The sequence below is a fragment of the Pinus tabuliformis genome, chromosome 8, assembly GCF_031772625.1.
Source record: "Pinus tabuliformis cultivar Carrire ecotype Pingquan chromosome 8, CPIR1, whole genome shotgun sequence".
In the NCBI taxonomy this organism is placed as follows: domain Eukaryota; kingdom Viridiplantae; phylum Streptophyta; class Pinopsida; order Pinales; family Pinaceae; genus Pinus; species Pinus tabuliformis.
The window spans coordinates 345627343-345651841 of record NC_142294.1 but is presented as its reverse complement, the minus strand read 5'-3'; the positions used below and the strand labels follow the sequence as shown (position 1 = coordinate 345651841).

Below are 24499 nucleotides of genomic sequence, written 5' to 3'. Positions count from 1 at the left end.
AGATGTCTCCATGGGGGTGATCTCCATGACTTTTCTTCAACCCAACTCTAATACCGTGTTAATTTTTCATAGGGCTATATTGTTCTTTGCTTTGATAATTGCATTTCTTCATTAACACATTAAGTTCATCCCATAACATCATAACTTTATTCATATTTACATCATTATTCATCATCATATGCAACTATGTAGAAAGAAAAATATCATCATCATCAATCCAACGGAACATAAAGGAACAATAAAAGAAAATAATTCACACATAGAGACACCAGGATTGGTCTGAGACCAGGGAAAAACCCGCTATGGGGAAAACCCTTTCAAATTCTTTTTCTTAATATATCGTCATCAAATGATTCAGTAAAAGAGAGTACAATGATCCATATCTTCATCTATGCAACTAACCAACAAAACCACTACAACATCAATGAAATGAACCCAACAATGTATATACACAAAACCCTAATTCTGAAGTCTTTATTGAATTGTCACTATCTGTAGTCAACAACCAAACCTTGTGGTCATTGAGCAAAATATTCAAAACATTGATATTTCATCATTTAGTTCTTGGTCGCACAGAGGAGGAGTTATGCGAGTGACTATGGCTGCCTCAGTTGCTCCCTTAAGCCTGACAAGCGAGTGACTGGGGTCAAATCTGGACTGTGAAAACCCTAACTCCCAGTAGCATGCATAGTGAGTTATATGTGCAACTAGAAGGCTCCAGTCGCACACATGAGCCTCTAAGAGAGAGACTATAGTCAGGATCCTTCTGTGTTGTCCCTGCGACTATGACCCATAACCCTAGATCTAAAATGTGAGCTTTGGACCCTGCAATTTCACCTCAGAGCGAACTGATCCTCAGACATGTGCGAACTAAAAACAAGATAAAAGAGTTTCTCATGATTGTGTCCAAATGAGGTAGAGGTCACTTGTATTTATAGCCTTCCAAGGTGGTCCACTTTGCTTTAGGGTCGACCTTATCAAATATGCACATGTGGGCTTTTCTTCATAAGTACACTTTCCCTTATCCAATTTGAGTGATCTTTAGGTTGATTTTGGTCCTCTCGAAAAGAGGAATTCAATGAAATCATTATCTCCATAAAGGGAGCTATCCAAAGTGGAATTTAACTGTAGTTGCATACTTTTAACACATCCAAGATCCAAGAAATAGCTCCAAAGAAGAATTTTAAATTAGCTCCAAATGTCAAAATGCATTCCAAAAGATTCTCCAATTGCCAAAGAAACAAGTGCGAGTTCCCCTCAAAAGATCCAATCCAAGTGTGATGATGATGAGAGATTAAAAATGATCTCTCTCTTATTTATATATGTCTAACGATGTCAAATTATGCTTACAAGCCCCTCAACATTATAAAATTGGGCAAGATACATCCCTTGGTCACAAGCCGACCAAGTAGCTTTACAAAAATATAAATTAGCCATCCAAATGCAAGCCAAAATGATGATGTAGGGTCGTAAAAATATCACTCTATGGTCCCATAAGAATGGTCAACAGGCAGCGACCTAGTCGAGAAAGACTCTACTTAATATAATAAGAGAGGAAAGGTATTAACTACTGCCAAGAAAATATATTAGGACGAACATGAATTTAAGCGGATCTTCAACGTCAATATCTGGCTCCTTGTAGAAAGAAAGTGACACAGTTTAGTCATAATGTGAGACAATTCTGGAAGACAACGTTGGGTCCTCTATGTGCCAAAATGTGTGAGAGGGCTCCATAAATCTCAAACTAGGGGATAGCCCCTAATTTTCCATGTAAGTCATCATGTGGGTCCCAATTTTGTGTTTGGGGCACAAAAAATGGCCTCATGGATTTCCTGATGATAGAATAGCTTGTAATGCTCCAATACTGAGGGCTTTGATGATGGTGCTTGCCCTCGCATATCTCAATGGTTGAGAAAAACTTCCTTTGGGCCTTGGATCAGCTGCCACACCATGTGGTAAATTCCAATTTGGCTAGGGCACACTAGTCCAAGTGCATCATCTCATGAATAATGTGGAGCAATGAGCAAACTTCTGAGGGTGTTGAAGGTGCCCATGGCAGGAAATGATGCTCTGCGCATGATGGGAGTCTCATGGCTCTTAATGCTTCACCTTGGGTGTCAATATGCTCCTTTGATGGACTTAGGCCCTAATTAAGTTGCCTGGCCCATGATGAAACCACATGCCAATCACATATAACGTCCAGTGTTGCATCCCCACCATGAGGTACAATAATTCATTAGTGCATATAAGTGAACAAAGCTTGTTAATCAAGGGCACATTGAATCTTCATATGGGGCTTCCATTCCAAATTTGGGGATTTGATCTTGAAGTAGTGTCACCTCCCTAAGTAGGAGTGGTTATTAAATGACCCTATTAGGCTTTCCCAACCCCTAAGGGGAAAGACAAGTCCTGGTACATCCTTTAATTGATGGGTGGCACATGGATAATGATGAAATGGATGGGGTCACAGAGGTCTCAAGGCCAAATGCCATGGGTACAAGGGTAGTAATAATGAGGGATGTCTTGAAAAATGTAACCGGTCTTGATAATTGTATTTGAGTCATGATCTACGTATTTGTTAAAAAAAAAGAACAAGAAATTTTATTATAAAAGAAATTTACTTATTAAAGCATGGGTTTCATGCTTGGGTCAATAGTTTTTAGGTCAAAGCCTCCATTGTAAGCTTTTAGGGTTTATGTCAAGTATATGTGTCCATGTCATAATGTAAAAGACTCTTCTTGGGTTTTGTTAATCAAGAAAGAAATTTATTTTTATGTAAAATAGCTCATTTAGGTCTCCTCCAACAAGTCGGCCTCAACCTGGACAAGTTGACCTAATTAGAGATGCAGAAACCACTATAAAAGGGCAGCAACTCGACTCATTTGGAGGACATCACCAACAAGTTCTATCTGTAGTTGTTGGGGGCAAAAAAGGGTGTGAAATTCAAGGAAGAGGAGAGAAACCCTAGCGAAGAAGGAAGTATTTATCAAGCATAAGAAGTCGAATTTTCGAAGAAGGAAGTATTTATCAAACATAAGAAGTCGAATTTTCTCTCTTGATCTCACACATACAAAGTTGTTGGGTTGTTGTAAGGGTCGAAGTTGCAGTATTGTAACTGGGCCGAAATTTTGGAGTTGTTGAGGGTCAAAATTCTGGATTGTTGTTGGGCTATAGCTGTTGGACAAGAAGAGACTACTCAAGTTTGCTAAATCATTTTGGAAGGCTAACTTGGTGGAGGAGGAAGGTCTTTTGGTCAGGTATAAGGTCTTGTTCTATCTCAATTTGATTAGTGGAAGAGTTTGACTGGGTTTTCCCCTAAAGGGGTTTTAGTCCTAGCTGAGCTCCTACATATGGTGTCATTGATCTTCATGTTTTGATTAGATGATAGCTTGATGAAACTAAGATAAAAGAAGAACATAAAGAAAAGATAATAAAAATTCAAGAATATCACAAGTAATTATCAACATAAGAAAATATTTCTGCCTTTCCGATTTTCTAACATGGTATCAAAGCTAAGGTAAAGGAGGAAAGAAAAAGGCAACTGGAAGATCTATTGACAGAAGGGTTAAGATGGAAAGAAAAAAGGAAGGTCATTAAGGAAAATGATTATATAAGAAGAGAAGCCTACTATCTATAAAGAATATGTCAACTACAATGAAGGCAAAAAACAAGCTAGAAGGAGCCTCCAATTACAGGGCATGGAAAGAGAGGATAGATCTTATCCTCGCTAAGCATAAAGTTTTGGATCTTGTTCAAGGAAAAGTCAAGAAACCTATAGATGATGCAGGAAAAAAGAAATTCAGAGAATCTGAAATCTTGGCCATGCATCTGACAGTAGATGGAATAAAGGACAACCTAATCCCATGCATATCCAACGTAGACTCTGCTAAAAAAATCTATGAAGCTCTTTCCAAGTTAAACACCATCAAGAACATTGACTAGATAGCTAGCCTCAAGAATGAACTAAGGACAATAAAAATGACAAAAGATGATAATGTGTCATCATATTTTGTAAGGATATCTAGAAAAAGAGACGAACTCCAAACAATAAATGAAGTTGTACCAAAAAAAGAACTGTGATTGTTGCTCTTCTAGGTCAACCAAATTCTTGGAGTGTTTTTGCATCAAGAATTAGCAATTGAAAGGATACTCCAGCTTTTGAACAAATGTAGAATGCATCGATCAAGAAGAAGCCTAAATATCATTAGTAAACAACAAGAAATAGGATGGAGAAGATAACACCTCTAATGCCTATTCTACTCATCACAAGAAGGTAACATTCAAGAAGTTCAAAGGACCAAAGAAGGTTGATCTATCAAAGGTTGAGTGCTACAATTGTCACATAATGGGACATTAGAAAAGTCAATGTCATAAAAAGAGAGATAGAGAACAAGAAAATGTTACCGATGAAGCTCCACCTAAGAAGAACAAGGCTGAAGAATTGGAAGTCAAATATTTATACTATTAAGTCCTCTCTTACATATCCTTCTTAGTTTTGTATTTTAATTTTTGTAATGTTTTCCTTTATGTTTTCATTTCTAGAGTTTGTAGGTCTAATATATTTTGTTAGAACCTTTTGGATTGTTTAAAGTATAGATATCCCTCAAAGGACTAGATTAAGAGGGAGACTCCACCATTTTACCAAAAGGTAAGTATCTTGTTCCTTGTTTCCTCTTTTATGTTTGGTTTCCTCCTCATGTTGTGATCCATTTGTATTATATACTAATAACCTTTTCTTTATATTTTTCTTGGTTAGGAAAGCTTGCAAAATACACAAAGGTTGTGGAGGAGACTTCAAATGAAATACTTGAATCATGAAAGGAGTTATGTTGCAAAGGAAGCCCTTCAAGAACTGACACCCTACAAGTTTTGTTAAAGGACAATTCAAAGTATGTCTTAGACTACAAGTTTTGTTATAAAGTTCTCTATATACAAAAGGTATGTTCATTCTTCTTTTGAAATTTACTTTATATTATTGACAACTTTATGTCTAGGGTTTAAATCATAAAGATTCTTGTTAGGGTGATTAATCAAATTGAATCTATCGTCATTATATTATCTCTTGTCATTTGTTTATTTTTTATGAAACCCTAACCTTTAGGGTTCACTGTAAAACCCTAGTCTCTTAATGTTAAGGGTATGCCAATGTTGATTATGAAACCCTAGTCTTCTTAGGGTTTGTTGGTAAAATCTAGAACATTGATGAAATCTTATTCTTTTGAAGTTTAGGGTTTTGATAATGTCGTGGTAAAAAACCCTAGTTCTTTAGGGTTTGTTGTTAATGTCCAAGTTATATTTGAAACCCTAGATTTTTAGGGTTTGGTGAATTAGGGTTTATGAACAAAACCCTTATAATAGGTATAATAAGATCCTATGAATGAAACCCTATATGTATATTGGTTTATATGATTGAATCTCTAGTCTGATTAAAATTGTTATATATCTAACTCTAATGTATTGATGTTTGTGTCTTGGGTTTACCTAATAGGTATGTATATTGATGCTAATGCATGATAATGAAACCCCAAATATGTATATGCAAGCATGTTATCTTGATAGTTGATGAAATTTAGGGCATATAACAAAACCCTAGTAGTGGTTAATATTCTAGGGCATGATGATATTATTTTCGATTGTTGATATGATTTAGCTTTTATGATAAAATCTAGGATTTGCAGCAAACCCTAGTAGACTCTGGCATGTAAATTCTAAAAGGTATATTGTTAAAACCTTAGATGTATAATACTATGATTGAATTAATATCTTGATTAAGTTGCTAATATCTAGAAGATGGAGTCTAGGGTTTATGACAAAACCCTAGCAAGATGTTAAAGTCTAAAATATAAAAGGATGCAACTTTTGTTGATTATGAACCTAACTGGGTTTAAGTATTTGATATCTAAAGTTTGAATGTTTTGATGCCTCCATTGCAATGATGTGATTTTGATATAGTTAACTTCATGCTTCTATATATTTGTATTTGGTTGTACTTGCTATTAAAGTTTTGCAGGTACATGATCTTCAAGATGTTGAAGATGTTCGTAATTGAAGATGATAATAATGATGGCCATGATGAAAGAAGCTACAAGAATGATGATGATCAAGATGACCTTAAATGACATGAAAAAGAATGAAAAACATCTAATGTTGTTGTTCTCCCTAAGTTGAGAGGGAGCTTGAATAAAAAAAAAGGTATATTTCCCTCGTTTAGAGGGAGGGCATATCATGACAATCATAGTAAATACCTTGAAAGAAAGAATGAAACCAATAAATGAGCATTGATGGATTTGCAATCGAAATATTTAACAAGTACTGAAGTTGTATTTGATGCTACTGAAGAAGTCAAATAAGAAAAGCTTTTGACAAGTCGTATTTGGATAACATGATGATGATATGAGTAGCATTAGAATGATTGAGGACCCCGAAGATTTGTGTTTACTTGTATATATACTTGAGAGTTTATCACTGAATGGGGTTGTGATTGTGCAAGATCTCTCCATAAATAGATTGAACGTTTGAAGCATGCTTAGAGTAGTGGATATATATATGATTTAGTTGATTAGGAGAGATGAAGCATCTTTTGGAAATAAGAAGCTTGGGAGGACCTCTGGCCGGCCTATGTTTTGATGTCTAGATCTCGAAGTAGGGAGGGTGGCATTGGTCATGGAGCTCCGACCTTAGATATGCACCTAGATCCCTAGATTGGTGTTAAAGCTTAAAATCTCGATGGTACCTAGAGTGCCTAAAGCTTGAGTACACCTTAGTCCCACCCGATTAGAGTACCCTTGTCAGGTATCTAATTTGTAGCACTATGTGTGCTATGACTCTTGACATAGTATATCACTTTTAGATCTTCCATGTACCTTTGCATATATGTAATTATGAATATCTCCTTAATTAAGTGAGAGTGTTGAACAATGTAACTAATATCGGTCTTCATAATTGTATTTGAGTCATGATGTAATGTATTTGTCAAAAGAAAGAAAAAGAAATTTTATTATAAAAGAAATTGGTTTATTAAAGCATGGGTTTCATGCTTGGGTCAATGGTTTTTAAGTCCAAGCCTCCATTGTAAGCTTCTAGGGTTTATGTCAAGTATCCTTATCCATGTCATAATGTAAAAGGCCCTTCTTGGGCTTTGTCAATCAAGAAAGAAATTTTTTTTTTATGTAAAATAGGTCATTTGGGCCTACACCAAATCAGCGTCAACCTGGACAAGTCGGCCTAATTAGAGAGGCAAAAACCAATATAAAAGGGCAACAACTTGACTCATTTGGATGACATCACCAACAAGTTCGATATGTAGTTGCTGGGGGAAGAAAAAGGTGCAAATTTCAAGGAAGAGAAGAGAAACCCTAGCAAAGGTCTTTATCAAGCATAAGAAGTCAAATTTTCTCTCTTTATCTCACACGTGCGAAGTTGTTGGGTCGCCGGAAGGGACGAAGTTGCAATACTGTAGCTGGCACAAAATTCTAGAGTTGTTGGGGGCTGATATTATGGGTTGTTGGGTTGTAGTTATTAAACAAGAAGAGGCTATTCAAGTTTGTTAAATCATATTAGAATGCTGACTTGGTGGAGGAGAAAGGTATAGGTCAAAGTCTTGGTCTATCTCAATTTGATTAGTGCAAGAGTTTCATTGAGTTTTCCCCTAGAGAGGGGCTTTAGCCCTAGTTGAGAGTCCTCATTTTTTTTCATTATTTTAAGCGACATATGGGAACGACGGGACGAAAGTGACTTGTGTAAATATTTGATACAATCAAGAATAGCATTGCAAAAAAATTCCCAAGATGAATGCCAAAATGAATTTCAAGCTATTGCTTTCATCTAGCATGGTATACATGGTACAAATGCATTTAATGATTATCATCTAAAAAGAATTTATAATTAAGTCCATGCAATGTAGTATAAATATTTTATGTTTTAGATGTTTAATATATTGAAAACTCTAGGGCATAGAGATAAGTGATTTCTCTTCTATTAGTCACTGCTTGTCTTTTTTAGATTAGGATCTTCTTTTACTTAGATTATCAATGTTCTTCATCAAACAACTACCAATGCATAAACCATAAAGAGACGAAACACAGAATATAAGCTATCAGCCAAGGCCAAAACCTCTCATTATTTGAGAGGAAAACCCGAACAAATTCTTCTTATAGAGATTCCAATTGACTAATACCAAGACCAATACCCTTGACCTATTTGCCACTCCAAGACCAAGACACAAACCCTTCCTTCCAGCTTTGTCTTCTTGACTAAGTCAACATTAGTCAAACTTCCTTCCTTTACTGCTAATCTCGGTTACTCTGAAATTCAGCCTTCTTTCATGGACCTGCAACTTTCATACTTTAGCAATTCTGCACGTGTGAGGAGATGGAGAGGATTTAGGCTACTATCCTCCTTTGCTTTACTAGAGTGCTTCTCTTAATGATCTCGGCTAGCATAGAAGGTGTCTTGTAGACCTTCTCGATGACTTCTTTAGGACTGATATATTACAGCAGCAGCAACCTTAGATTATGCCACATATGTGAGGAGATAAGCCCTAAAAACAGTGCTGAAAACTTCGATCTTTTTCTTCCCTTTTGGTTAGTAGGCTGCCTTCTTGTGAACTTCGCACTCCCTTTCTCACTTTAGACTTCAACCGAATTGCAGACTTGCAGATCCCTGTACCTCGCACTTCTCTGAATTTTCTGTGCTCTGAAATAGGCCGAGCTGCCTATTTATAGTGGTTGCTGCCTCATAATAAGCCGACATGACTTTTGGTGAACTGACATGTCCTTTTTATGAAGATATTATTATTTCTTTGAAGCTGACCTGTAGGAGGAAGTTTGTGCTTGTCTTGGAGGGCTGTTTGACACTTCTATTGACTTATATACAAGTGTATCATGCCCAAGAAGGGGTCCTTCATACATGACATTGACTAAATTTGACTTTTATGACTAGACTCAATCCTAAAGGTTCACAATGGGAGCCATTACAAAAATAAAACTCATTGCTCATGAAACCATGAGACAAGCATTACAATAATTGTATTTTTCTTTATTTTCATCAATTACATAAAATCACAATTACATGTGTCATTATGAAGACCGAACCTAGTTACTTTTCAACATAACAATAGTAGTTAAAGATAACAATTATGCATTTTGGAATGTACATGTTTTATAATTACTTTCTGACAGACTTTCTGACAGATTACACTTTAAGTAGACTTCTAACATAATTTTTAGCTTAACAGGTTGTACACACAAAAATGAAAGGATGGGATCTTGGTGCTAGATCTTCCAATCACCAATCAAAGTGTTTGAGAGCATGGCCAAAGATGCTAGCAGCAATCTCTTGCCAATGGAAATTTATTGGTTAAATATTGGATCCACCAGATAATATCCTAGCAAAATAAATTCACGGCTAGAAAAATTATAATGCAATTATCTGCATGGACTGAGATTGCTGTCTATAAGGACATAAAATAGAACATAGAACCCTTCAAAAGCAGTTGAAATGGAATTACAAGTAATGAGAAAACTATTTTTAGTATTTCATGTTAAATTTGTAATGACATCATGCATTCTAAAGTTGTAGACTTCAACTGAATATTGGTGATTTTCTGGAGGATTAGTCTAGAGAACGGATTGGCCCATTAGAGTTACATTAGACCTGCAAAAGTCAACTGTGAAATATTTCACAGCATAAGAAATTATCATTGCAATTGCAACTCCATTGTAAGAATAAATTGGGAGTTACTTGCTGTAATCCTGATGGTGTCAAGGATAAAGCGAAGATATAGAACCCCACCTTCCCTTGTGAACAGTTCTGATATACAACAAGAAATATAATGGATACATAAGGCCCACAATTTTATCTGAGATACACTGAATAATTACAATTGGTGCTTAAGTTCAAGTATAAGAAAACTCAAATCTTCTGAGAACTATATCTTTAGCTGATGAAGAGATTCATTCTCATAGTCATAAAAAAATTTGCAAATGAAGTCTGTTGTCTGCTCATCTTCAGAAATGCAAGATGAAGGATCTCCTTTTTCATTTGTTGCATTCATGGGAAATAGCTTCCCATCTACCATAAATACCACTGAAACCTTTTTTATAATTTTTTGTACCTGCATACATGATTAAGTATCATATATTGCATCACCAGTATGAATTTTCTACTACTGAGCCAGAAAAGATTGAGGTGAAGAAGACTTCTTGATTTGAGATGATAAGAATATGGGGAAGCCTCGAGGCTACTTACCGATATGTCTTTAAAACAATTAGAAACATATATTTCATTTCCAGAACCAGTGCATGGAAAGCCAGTATCAGAGGGTCGATAGAACCATCTGCATTGCAAAAACAGCCTTCCACAAGAATTTGCAACTTCATTTCTTTTCTTTAACCTAGCTTTCACCTTGGCTGCTTGGTCAGACCAAAGACATTCAATGCGAGCCAAACGTGTCTCCTCTGCTTCAGAAATAGGTACCAACTATGAAGTAAAATATATACGATTGATTAGTTTCAAATCAAATAATGGATTTTGTCAATTCTAACTCAATCAAATGAAAAAAAACCATGTCTGGTCCCTACCTCCACAACATCACCAATTGAGTAAAGGACATCTTTGAATGCCACATTTTTATAGTATAAACAATTTGACCCATGTTGCTGTTTAGCAGAACGTTCTGCATATTTTCTTGGAAGCATTATGCCAAGTTTTGGAACTGCCGGTGGTGTCACAGAAACTTCTAGTCCATAAATAATAGTTGAAGCCTTGTAAAATGTATCTTCTTTGTGGGAAGGACCTTTCACATCTTTTAAAGATACCAGATGATCTGCACCAGTGTTGTTACTTCCTAGAAGCCTTGCTGCGTTGGTTTCACTTCTATTCCAGCAGTCAGGAGACTTCTTTATAAGAGAATTCCGAAGATGGCCTCTCTTCCCAGAAGACTGTGAGCCAGACGAAGTATTTGTTCGAAAAGGCAGAAGTCTTCCCAGAAGTAAACTTTCAATTATCCAATTTCCAGACTATCAGGAAAAAAAAAAGTATTAGTAAGGGAAGATCCTCTCTCTCTGTATCTCTATCAATGATCTATGTAAGAAGCCAGCCATTACACAAGAAAAGTCTTTCATATCTAACTGTCTGGTGCTATTACTAGAGCTCATACTACAAAATATTTGGCTGCTCATTTGCTCCAGCATGTCCACAGTAGTAGTCTTGAAAACATCAATGGGATCCATTTTCTTGAAACACAAAAACACTGTCAGCAACAACAATCTAGAAGAAAATCGATGCCCGATGACATAGTCAGAGAGGTATTTTGCTCCTTTTCAAAAATCTTATTAGTAATTTTACTTTACAATCAGATGAAGCAATTTCAAACTTGTCTCCAGTGTTACAAATAAAATTCAACCACAAACCGTCTCACAGGTCTGTGAAGCTGTGATCTAACAACAACCTGGAGTAGTTGTTATAATTACACAGGTTCAAAGCCTAGTGAGCATGCTCCTCACCTGTGTGGGGTTTAATCCTAAGTTGCAGGAAACGGGGAAACGGGTACGAGTTTCTGAAACGGGCACGGGTACGAAACGTGACCCCCCCCCAAATTTTGGAAACGGGGAAACACAATATATATATATATATATATATAAGGACATTTAAGAAATATGTGCAATCATAAAGCATATATGATACATTCTAATTTATTACATTATGATTAAATTGTCAATTGTCAATGCATAAACTATAAGTCTCTAAATTTACATCACATTTGCTCATGAATGATCACATAATGAAAATTGAAATATCCAAAATCAGCCACGAGAAATTTCTAATTACTTGTCTCATGCTTGATTGGGAGTCCTCCTACATAGTCGAACGACCTTAGTGCTCTTGATTAAATACAAGTTCCATACCCTAGTACCCTACATGCTCTTGATTATTGGGAGTCTCCCATGCATAGAGGGCTTGGTTCTCTTGATTAAATACAAGTTCCATACCCTAGTACATGACAAAATCCAATGGAAACATTGCAATCCCCCCAATCCTAAAATCCTGAAAAACAAATAAGTCTACTGGATTTTGAGTGAGATCTAAAATTATACTTTCTCCATATGAAATTCAATGAAGGCGAAACCACTCTCAAACATCCTGAGTCATTTCATGGTAATGTTAAAAATTTAAGTAAAAGGATGAAAATGATTCTTAAACATTACCATGAACTGCATATCAACACTAGGGCCATAGGCTTGAACATTCCGCTGCCCCACTCAAAAAAATCTTCTTCTTTTTTTATAACTTGAGAGACATCTAGAAGCATCTAGAGGATATTTGAGTCGCCCAATAAAAAATTAGAAGCAAAAAAATTAAAAAAAATACAAGAAAAAGTCAAGTTACAAGAGGAAACTCTGACGTATGGCTCGGAAACTCGTTTCCGGCTGTACTGGCCACGTTTCCTCCTCGAGAAATGTGCCAGTACGGCCAGAAACGAGTTTCTGGGCCGTACCGTACAGGTTTCCCTGTTTTCGTTTCGTTTCCATACGGAAACGGACCTTGGACCCACATTTCCTGCAACTTAGGTTTAATCGTTTACTACAATTGGCTTTTGATTATATTGAATATCATTGACATAGACTTCAAGGATATTATTGTCTGGTACTGGCAACGTACTAATAAACCCCATTCTCCAAGTAAGTGCGTGAGGATGGGTCAAGCTTATTCCTTAGTTTACTGCCTAAGAGTTGCATGAAACTTGGAAATGGGTATGGTTTTCAGAAATGAGAATGCTTGGAAATGCAACTACCTCAAACAGGTAAGTCAAGAGAAATACAATATATGTGTGTTACCCGACAGATCCACCCAAAGCGATCACTTCCTACTAGCTCAACCACAAAGCTTGACTCCCAAAGTGTCGAGAGAATTGAACCCATGACCTCTCAATAGCAAAGGTGCTTTAACAATGGGGACTCGACCAATTGAGCTAACCTTCGGGAATATATATATATATATATATATATATATATATATATATATATATATATATTATTTCTTTCTTTATTTTATTTTTAATTTATTATACCTAACTATGAATTAACCTATCATTTTTATTTTATTTTTTTAATATACAAATTATCTTGGAAGAAAATAAAAATGGTAGGTTAATTAGTAGGTTGGTTTAGAAACAAATTAGAGATTAATTTGTCTTCATTTCCATAGATTGGGGTATTTTAGACTTGCAATGGGCCCAAACCCCTCATGGGCACTTGGGTAGTCCCAAAAAACTTAAACGGAGCAGCAAAACATGGGAGTTTCACCTTAATCCACACTATATGGCATTTCCAAATCATGAAACACCATACGCTACAGTTCAGGGAATTTCCATGTTTCAGAAGTTTCCGGTGCTGGTACATCCGCGGGTTAGAAGTTTCCTGCATCTTAACCCTCCATAAATATATGGGTTGCCATTAGAATATATATGGTTCACACGTCTCCATTTATGCACATAGAGAAGCAGATCAGGCTAACTTTTATAGCAGTCAGAAATTTCTAATCAAATAATATTTCACAAGCTGTTGCAAAAGGTGGCATCTTACTGATTCACACATCTCAATGTCCAAATGTTCTTTCCTATATGTTAATCTCTTCATCATTCATATCAGTGTATATAATATCATCGATTTTCGGAAATATCACGATATTTTCAGGGAGACGAGATATCGCCGAGAAAATATCGCGATATTTTGTCTCCTTGAAAATATCGCGATATTTCCGAAATATCGGCGATATCTTGGGGAAATATCGCGCTACGACCTAAAATATTGCCGGGAGACAGCAAAAATTGCCGCCGCGGCTATAAAGGTCCAATTTTGTTTTTTTTTTTCAATTATTTTCATTTTTGATTGCTGGAGAAGGAAGGGGAGAGCTATGTGCTTGCTGCCAAAGAGGGTTTGAGTGTTGAATAGCTATTATCGACACCAACAACGAAGATTTTGTTGATCTAAGCTTGAAAAACAGTGAGACAATTTCATTTCTTCCATTAAGGGTTCGAGTGTTGAATAGCTATTACCGCCACCAACAACGAAGATTTTGTTGATCTAAGCTTGAAGAACAGTGAGACAATTTCATTTCTTCCATTAACAGGTATGTTCAAATAAACCCCTATGTTAATGAATTTTTTGATAGTTTTAGGATTATTCTTGCTTGCCTATTTTTCTACAATCATTTTGCTTGTTTTTTTTTCATTTTCTATGATTTTCATGCCCATGAGCAAATGCAAGGGTTTTCTCCATATTTGGAGAGCAAACTCCATTTTTTTTTAAACTTTCAAATACACCCATTTATTGTCATTTATGGTTTTTCATTGAATTCACATTGCAAATAATGTAGCAAAAAAATTATTTTGTAAAATGATGTGGTTGTTACTTATTAATTCCAATTTTTTTTGTTGGTGCCCTAGGTTTGAGTTAGCTCACTACAAAATTCAAATATGCCAAAAGCCCTGGACCCATTTTGGGTGTACGGGAACCCTGATGGTGGGACAAATCGGGTATATCTTACATGCAAATTGAGTGTGACCAGCGTTACAGGAGGGGTTACACGACTGAAATACCATCTGGCTAGACTCACTGGACATGATGTTGGGATTGTACAGTTTCTAGTCCGGAGCTTATACAAAAAGCTCGAGGCAATTGATGAAAAAGACAAAAAGAAACAAGGTTGAACGTGCAGGTAGATCTTTCGGGATATCTTCTCCTGATTTTGATGTTGAGGGTAGTGGGAGGGGCTCCACAGCTGGCACATCATCACTTGCTACTGCTAGTGCGAGGTCATCATTTTTTGTTCCACGAACAGGACATGGATCACAACTTGGCATAAAATCGCTTGTTAAAAAAAAATAAGCAAGAAGCAGATAGAGTCATGGGGAGGTGTCTTTTCTAGTGCGACTTACCTCTTAGCATCACCAAAACCAATCCATTTTGGCAGCCAATGTGTGATGATATTGTTGTTGTTGTCCCAAGGTACAAAAGTGTTACATATGAGGAGTTGCAGGGGCCAATTCTTCAAGCAGAAAAGCAGGACATCAACTCTAGATGCAGTTGAAAAAAACAAGGGCACCAAATTTGCAGAAATTGGCCATAAAAATCTTGAGTCAAACATGTAGCTCTTCAGGGTGTGAGCTCAATTGGAGTGTATTTGAGAAAACACACGCAAAAAAGCGCAACAGGTATAACTTTGAGCTCCAGCCTTCAGTTGAGCAATTACACTTATTGCAATTTTTTATTTTTAATTTATGACCTTCAAGTGTCAAGAGTCAAGAGTCAAGACTCATTAGTTTTTTTGACACTCTTACAGGTTGGAGTTCACATGCCTCAATGATTTAGTGTATGTGCATTACAACATCCGACTTCGAGTGAGGCAAATAGAAGCACCAATGGATCTAGATGCCATTTCCTTAGACAATATTGATGTATTGTCTCAATGGAGGGTGGAGTCCGAGGAGCCCATCTTGGAGGAGTCACCTTCATGGTTAGAGCCAGATGATCCATTAGAACAAGGGCAGCAAGAGGAGGAGGACTCAAAGGAGGAGTAGCACTCAGAGGAGGAGCAGCAAGAGGAGGATGAGGAGGAGGACACTGTGGGAGCATCAGCGTCAACACCATCTGCTATAGATATAGGAGAACACAGCTCCATACCTAGCACTCATTATTTGACATTAGGTGCAGAGGTAGGGTCAAGGCCTTCTACTACTAGGGGGAGGTCTGGCAAACAGCCCATCATGTTTCCCTTAAAAGGGGGAGAGCGCAGTGATTTCAGATAGATAGTTGTTAGTTTTATTTGTTATGCTACATATAACTCGTGATAATGAGATACTTTTATATATGTGATGTTATTTTGTATTGGTTCTCCACATTTGAGTCCTTGAATGGACAATTATCAGGGATCAACAGGATTTGGTATCGCCTTTGATGTATCATTTCTATTTGACATCATATATATCAGTGCTTTCTTCATATTTATGTGCCAATGTGTTTATTTCATGTTGTCGTTGCTTTATATGTTTAAAAATATGAAAAAAAAATGAATATATTATGCATTTTTTATGCTTGCCGATATTGCCGATAAGATATTTTCTGGACCCTCGCCGATATTTTGCCTATACCGATATTTTCAACACTGATTCATATATTAAGACAAGGTACTGACAAAAATAGGGAATCTGTTTTGCAGGAGCATTCCTAAATTTTGACTAGACATTTTGGGGAATGCTGTCTGAAAAGAAGCATGTCTGTCTACTCATAGAATCATATTATGAAATGACGAGACAAGGATTCAGCACAAACCATTAAAGGTATCCTATACTCTGATGCACATTGCCTTAAATTCCGAGGTGCTGCCCTTGCATCCTCCACAACGATCATTGCTGATGCAGATTGTGTATATTCACACCCCTGCACCAAAGACTTAATAGTCCTGAACACTTGACCTCCAGCATGCTGCATAAGAGACAATAAACTGAAGCCCATTTAGAATTGACTGTCATTTATACATACAAGAAGAGAAAAGTAACCAACAAGTTTTACATGGTCTTGGATTCATGGTCTAATTTTAACGCATTGCAATTTTTTTTATTCCAAAAGTAAGACAAGCAAACAGCTATTCTCTTAACAGATGTATCACTAGACCCAATTTATCCAGTGGTCAGACTATATTCAAAAGGGTTACAGAACCCCAATATCTCTAATAGAACATAAATGATTTTTACTTTTGCAGAAAGAAATACGAGTGTGATGCAACTGTCCACCATTTTGCTTCCTAAATCCTGACGTTTGCATGCATGATGCAATAAACATTTTATTATGTGCAAGTGAGACTTCTTCAGGGGATGTCAATGCTCTTCAGGGTTGAACAGAAACAGGATGTAGAAAAGAACATGTGACAGATAACAGGGATATTTGATATTTCATAAACAATATTTTCCACAATAAAAAACAAGTATCACACAAAGTTATCATAACCAGTACTGGAACTGGCCAACAGTCGGAACAGACCAGACTGAAACAGATCAGGAAACCAGTTTGAGAAACTGGTCAACTGAAAAATATATAAAACATGCAAATTATATATATATAAAATCCAGATTCCAAACCATTAGACACCAAATATGCAGAGTTTGGTCATGTATATAGCATGAAAGGGTGAATATAGAAAAATGTCATTGAGTGCAATGCATACCTGAAACAAAATACATAAAGATCAAGTCACCAAAGAGCCTCTCGAAATCAAAAAAGATCATGCTACAGAAAATAGCTACATATCATCAAAATAACAACATTATATACAGATGACTTAGGGATTGCTAAGAATGGGCACCATTTTTTTCAATTTCTTGCATCAGTTTTCTGTTTTTTCAGACTCGAGAGTGTATGGGTGGGCTGAACCAACTCAGGAACTGGCCAAGCTATGCAGTTTAGCTGGTTCCGTCCTGAAATAGTTTGGGCCACTTTTGTTGTGAACCAGTCCAGGACCATATATTTCTAGATCCAACATACCTCTCCTTGTAAAGAAATACACTACTCCATCCATAGAGGATGTCTAGTCTAATCTCATCCAGCAACAATTAAATTTGAGGAATATAGAGAATCACCCCCTGGAGATCGAACCCATTCTAAAGTTATCTTGACCTCTTGTAAGCATGAGGTTATAAGAGAGAACTCAAAATCATCAAAGAAGAAGAAACATGCATGCCTTCAAGAATTGCCCCTTTCATCTTCAAATATTGAAGATATTGCAAGGAAAATAGTTGGTAACAAAGATCTTTTTGGATACTACGTGACATCTCCTCACAATTCAAATTTGGATGTGCATTCTACATATTGGTCCTCTTCTATGCAGGAATGGATTGGTGATTCTAGAGCTACTAGGCATATAACAAACACCAATATCTTATCTCTGATTATAGCTAGCAGCACAAGGGAAGAAAATAATTGCTGGTGATAACTCAACCCTGCCAGTCTCAAGCTGTGGGTATGCCATCTTTGACAAAGATAGATACGGAGGTGTTCTCCATATTCCTGGAGTTGCACAGAACTTACTTTCTCTATAAAGCATTACACACACCAATAAAACAGTTAAGTTTTCACAAGGGAGGGGTCATGAAGGGCATGGATGATGGCTTCAAAGTGATTGCCTCTAGATAATGTGAAGAATCTAATCACATGTACACAGTGGGGCAGGTCCCTTCCTCAGCTCAGAATCAGTTTATTACAATGGTAACCAATACCGATGGCACCAGCATGCACTAGAACCAATTTTGGATCTTCACGACATATGATTCATCTACATATGGTTGATGAACTTCCACATTTTGAACCATATGCTGCTGTCTATGAATGGTGTGGGACGTGGAAACACCATGGAGAAGTTTCCTAAAAACAAAGCAAGGAAAGCTTCTCAACCTCTTGAGTTTTTTCACAATGACATTTGTGGTCCCATGGCCACCAACCTTCCTAAGGGAGCCAAGCACCTCCTCATAGTAATTGATGATTTTTACCACTTTCTTTGGAGAGACACCATTAAATCCAAGGATTAGGTGTTTTTTAAGTTTCAAGATCTCAATCTTGGAAAAAAAATTCAAAAAAAAAACCAAGTGTCTCAGGACCAATAATGTCAATGAATACATTAGTAACTCTTTCTAATTAGTTCTTCCTTCTCAAGGCATCACATGACACATAATTGTTCCTTACACTCCATAGCAAAACAGATTAAAAAATAGAAAAGAATAGGCATATCATGGAGATGGCTCTCTGCATGCACTTTCATTATGGGAAGAGGAAGTGGTTTGAGTAGCTCGTCATCAATGGAATACTTACTTGTGTTGTTATAGATATGACACCTTATGAGAAGTGGTGATATGGAAGCAAACCCTCTATTTTACATTTCATAATTTTTGGATTTAGTGCATGGGCCTTGTTGACCACTCTGTGTCAACGACCCCATAGCAGTACACCCCTTTTTTCACAAAAGGGATCTATCGTGTTCGAGTGTTCGCACCTTTCAGATTTCATCATCAGTTGGCAATTTTGTAAAGATGTCAACCCATTTTGCATATGTATAATGTAAATAATCCTAGTATGACCACGTCTGTATGTAACAACCTAGGTAAACCTATTGTTTTGGTGATGATTTCCATTCTAGGAGGATTTTTGTCTCACTGATTCATCTGTGTCTCTAGAAACAAATGATTGGTAGAGTTTTTCCCTCCACCCTCACCCCAAAGTTAGGGTGGATTTTGTAGTCAAGATTTTAGGCGAGCCCTAGTGTTTTAGATCGAATCTGTGTAAAAGGGATTTGAGAATAATCCTAGTTAATTGGCTAGATTAATTTATTACAAATCACTTGGTCTACTAGATTATATTTTGTCGCATAAATGGGTATTTTTTGGGGGGTTTATAATGAACGAGTTTTCTCCCTTCATGTATTAAAATGTAAAATCTTGATGTAAAAAATATTTAATGTATGGTCCCTCATAATTAGACACCATGGCTAAATATTAGAGGGTTGAAAAATTGATTAATCCCCTCATAAGTCAATTAATTAAATTTTTTGGCAAAAATAAATTAAAATCCTAAGCCATAAATTTAATTAACTTTTTCTCCTAGTTAAATTAAATTCTCCAAAGGTAAAATTCGCGGGTTTTAAATAAATTAATTTTTGGAGGTCACTAACCAAGGGAATATTGAAGAAATCAAGAAATTTTGGACCCTTGAGCCTTGGTGGTTAAGTCAAAATCAATTCTTTGAGGAAATTAACTCAAAATAATTAATTTTGAGTTAATTAAAAATCAATTAAATGAAAAGTTCGTTTTTCCTTAAAAATAAATAATTTTGACAGTGATGATTAAAGGTTAATTAAACATTTATGAACAGTCGAGATTAATTTGACAGGGATCAAGCCAACTAGTCGTTGGAGAATTTAACTATAAATTAGAAGTCAGTGTCAGACTTCAGTCTATTTCAGTGTTTTACAACCAGGCCGAGTCAACTCGGAAACGGCCAGGTCAAACCGAGCCATTAAAAAAATTTGCGACCAGGCCAGCAAACCGGCTCGGTTGACCGAGTCAACTATGACTCGGCCTAGTCATCCAATGACCAGGCCGAGTCATAGTTGACTCGGTCAACCAGGCCGAGTCCGTATTGACCAGGCCGAGTCAATGAAAACCGGCTGGGCAGGCATAAAAGACATAAAAAAATTCATTTTTTTGGTATTTTTCAAATGTTTAATGGAGTCTAAGGATTCCAAACTGTTTAATGCAGTTTAAGTCACATATGTTTTAATATGGAATCGAAATCTGCCATATATCTATTATCACTGTTGACTATTCAAGTGTGAAGGGAGCTGAGTTTTGCTGTATGTCTTTCCTCATTCCACAATTATTTCAGATCGTGTCCATTGTTGGAGTGACATGGTTATGCACTGATTTTCTGAGCTGAAGAGTGAAAGGGCTGATATCACTATCATTGTTGAAGATACCAGTGGTCAATCCCTTTGAAATAAGCCCAGGTTCTTCATATCTGTTTAATGTACAGATCTTATTACAGCTAGTAAATCTGATATCTAGATTCTATATATCAGTCTAGACTCTATATATAAGGTATCGTCCAAATTACAATTGAAATGTCAAACGATGCCCTGGATGAGGGCCTACTCTTGCACTCAACAGAATACCTAAGAGACTCAAAGTTACAAAACAAATTAATGCAAAAAGGACCTAAACAGTACTATGCTGCTGGTTATAAGGCCTAAAATCTGCAGTTAATATAACTTTTCCTCAAGCCCTACTACACATGTCCGAGCCCTAAACACTTTACTTGAGTCTTGACTCTTCAGTGCAAATGATTATCCACAGTCAAGCATAAGTCCTGTAGTTCATTGTTAGTGGATGTCGAGTTCTTTGGAGCAGGTCTGTAATAAAATTCTGGGTGTGCAATTGAAAAGGAATCCCAACCGAATCACAAGGGAAAAAGGAAGAGAACAGATCTTAAGGATAAAAATTTAAAATAACCCTAGACTCAAGGTAAAACAACACCAACGGATCAAAAATACAATAAAGTTCTGAAATTATACTCAAAGAATTACCCAAACAAATTCCATTGGAAATTTGGAACACACAAAGGAATACAAATTGAAACCCTTACCTTGACACCTAGAGCTACTGTATATTTTTTTCACTGTTCTGATGATGATGATCCAGACTCCAGAGATTGGTCGAGATGATCTTGGCTCCTCTGGCAGTAGCTACTAGCCAGTAGTAGTGTAGCTGCTAGCAGTGCTGCAGTAGTACTAGTATTGGAGTCTGGTCACCATCACAGTTTACTTTTGTTGTAGAGGCCATTTCTAGCCTCCTTGGTTATTTGTATTTTGTTTTGAGTCTTTGATCATGTATGACAGTTGACTATGTATTGCCATTGGGTACCATTTTGATATAATGGATTGGTTCATGAGCCTACTTTGATCATATGTTGTCTTCCATCTATATTATAATGCTGTGTGTTTGGACTTTGGAAACATGAATGAAAATCTTTAAAATTATGTTTAAAATATTTAAAATTATGTTTTTTTATAAAAAAAATAAATATTTAATGTATTTTTTACAACGACCGAGTCATTGAAATCGACTAGGCCGAGTCATTACCGAGTCGGAGTCGGAGTCGAAGTCGATCCTCGGCCGAGTCGGAGTCCGAGTCGGAGTCGTAAAACACTGGTCTATTTTTCATTCGACCTTTGAATCATGTACTAAGCTCTCAAGCTCTTTTATATATTTTCTAGAATAAATGCAAAAGTCTTTGGGGTTTCAACTTGTGGTGGTGTTCCTCTTCGTGAATTTATGGTAACACTGTCTTAATTTCTGCTTAATATTATGTGAAAACTATCAATCAATAGCTCTCTTAGAATAATCTGAATACAGGTATCTTATTCAGTTTGTTGGATCTACGATAACATTTTTATTTTTGATTGAATTAGCAAGTATCTCTATTTCTTCATAATTTTATTATTATTCTATTTCTCTACTTGATTTGATGGTTGATCTAGTGTCTACAGAAGATCTCTTAGGTTTTCATTGAGCGTTTGGAAATAGTCCTTAGTTGGACTAGCCAACTCTCAACACATTTTTTTGAAGAGCCTATCTCATATAAGCTTCAAGATTTACCTAATGATTAATTTTTTTGTAGGGTGTTTTTGGGCTAGTACCTCTCTAAAAAAGCCAAAAATTATCTTTTAAATATTTTGTGGAAAATTTGATAGATCTGGCTAGTAAGAGTCATACATCTTAAGATCTAGGAACGCAGTTGGACTCATACTCCTCAAATCTTATAGATTCGCAACTCCTGTGCATAGATTTGTAAATATTTTGTATAAATCTGAAATTTTTATAACTTGTCTTTCTGGGGTTTTGTTTAGTTTTTTGTATATATCGGGATCTGGGTATTATCTTTCTTTTCCATTTTGCAAGTGTTGATCTGAAAGTTCTTTCAAGGAATCTTTTTTTCAAGATCTAAGACAGATCTAGGTCCTCAAGGGCAAGATCTTGCCTCAGAAATATTTTGTGTGCAGGAAAGAAATTTAAATCTAGGTTTGTTCATAAAAAATTTATGAGATTTTTTTAAAAATAAATTTCTGGGTAAATTTATTTGAATTTTTCATAAATTTTTGGGCTTCATTCTTTGCTGCTAACCTTCATTGCCTGGTGTGTTTTCCTATTTTATTTCTATGTTGTGTTTTTCCTTTCTTATCCGCAGCCCTAGCTTAGCATTTCTCCCTCCTTTCTTGTTGGTTTCCCCTCCTTCATCCCTGCGTTTTCTCCCTTCCTTCCCTTCAATCAGCGTCCCTTTCTCCCTCATCTCCCTCAACTAGCATTCTGGTAGCTCTTTTCCTCTTCCTCCGCGCAATCTTTTCTCATCTCTACAAGCCCGTCAGCTCTCCCTCGACTAGCATTCTAGCAGCTCTTTTCCTCTTCCTCCGTGCAATATTTCTCTTCTCTGCAAGCCCGTCGGCTCTCCCTCGACTTGCAAACCTACGTTCTATCCCTCCTTGTTGCCTGACCTCGAATCCCCCTTCTCTTGCATGACTCCATTTGCGTCCCTTTTCTGCGTTGTTCCAAGCCCCCTCATCCTCGACCTTTCCGCATTTCCTTCCTCGCTGCACCTTCTCTCATCTGTGCTGTCTGCAAGCTCCTTTGGCTGCCCGAGCTCGCTCCCTCATCCACTACCGCATGCTACAGTCTCCCTTTCAATTTCCTTTGTATACCTTATTTTAATTTTTTTTGTTAGGGTTTAAGTTTTTTTGTTTTTATTTTATTTTGTTTGCTTTTCATTTTTATTTTGATTTTGTTGAAACAAAAGAAAATTTTATGGCTTTGATGTTCCTAAAGATTTAAAATCTAAAAAAATCAAATTTTGTGCTCACATTTCATGTTTAAATTTTTATGAGGCCTTTGGCCCATTAAAAATTTAATTGAGTCCCTTTTGATTTTTACATTAGCCACATTAAAAAAATCAACATTATCACATTAAATTTGCCGAAGGAATAATTAATTTTTTTTTATCTAAAGTTCCTTCTTGGGGTTTTTTGTGCTTTCACATTTCAAGTTTAAGTTTTTATCAGGCCTTTGGCCCATTAAAGATTTAATTGAGTCCTTTTGATTTTTACATTAGCCACATTAAAAAAAAAATCAACTTTATAACATTAAATTTTCCGAAGGAAAAATTAAATATTTTATCTAAAGTTTCTTCTTGGGGTTTTTGTGTCAAGGGTTTGGGACTTTAAATTTTTTTAAAGGGGAAAATTTTGTGGTGTTTAATTTTTTTTTTTTTAATTTCTCTATAGTCAAAACACATTTTTAAATCGTCTCTAAAGTTTGACTATAGGAAAACAAGATTTTTTTTTGGATTGGGGACACTTAAAAAAAATCATTTTAATTCTGAAATTGTTTGAAGTGTTTAGCATTTGAATTTCATGGTTCTTCATGGTAATTAGTTTTTGAAATTTAATTTCTTAAGTCTTCGCATGCTAAGGGTTCTGAACAATTTTATGCTTGACATCTATTGAGATTGCTCGTCATTTAATTAATTCTAAGTGTGGTTTAGTTGCTTGAATTATTGTATATTTATTGCATATTAAATTTTTGCAAATTTTTCAAGTAATTATTAGATACTCTTTCATGGAATTGTGAATTGCATATCCTTTGTTTCCTAAATTGAGTAGTTGAGTATCTATATAATTGGCATTTATTTTGAAGGTGATATTAAAGATTTACAAAGAAAATTTTGTTCTCTTTGAGCTATAATTGCAACGGAAAGAATTTAATTAAATTGAAGTGATAAGCTTGTGATTTAATTGGGCATTATACTGTGATAGCACATTGCTGAGAAGTTATTTTTCCAGTCTAGTGTTTTGAATATTTATTTGGGCAATTAAAGGTTTTGGCTTAGAGCTCTGAAGCAGATCGTGG

At 36.1% G+C, this 24499-nt stretch overlaps 1 protein-coding gene across 4 annotated transcripts in view; it reads right to left on the bottom strand.

The window, feature by feature from the left end:
* Positions 1-9511: 9511 nt before the first annotated feature.
* The window catches only part of LOC149235555 (uncharacterized), a 311771-nt gene continuing 296783 nt past the window's right edge, over positions 9512-24499 (bottom strand). For all 4 annotated transcript variants that reach the window (XM_089372142.1, XM_089372140.1, XM_089372141.1 and 1 more), the window contains 4 exons: positions 16332-16484; positions 10581-11018; positions 10249-10479; positions 9512-10114 (listed from right to left, as the gene is read on the bottom strand). In XM_089372142.1, the coding sequence (XP_089228268.1) occupies positions 9929-10114; positions 10249-10479; positions 10581-11018; positions 16332-16484 (1008 nt within the window). In that variant the 3' untranslated portion in view covers positions 9512-9928. The remainder of the gene's footprint in view (positions 10115-10248; positions 10480-10580; positions 11019-16331; positions 16485-24499) is intronic.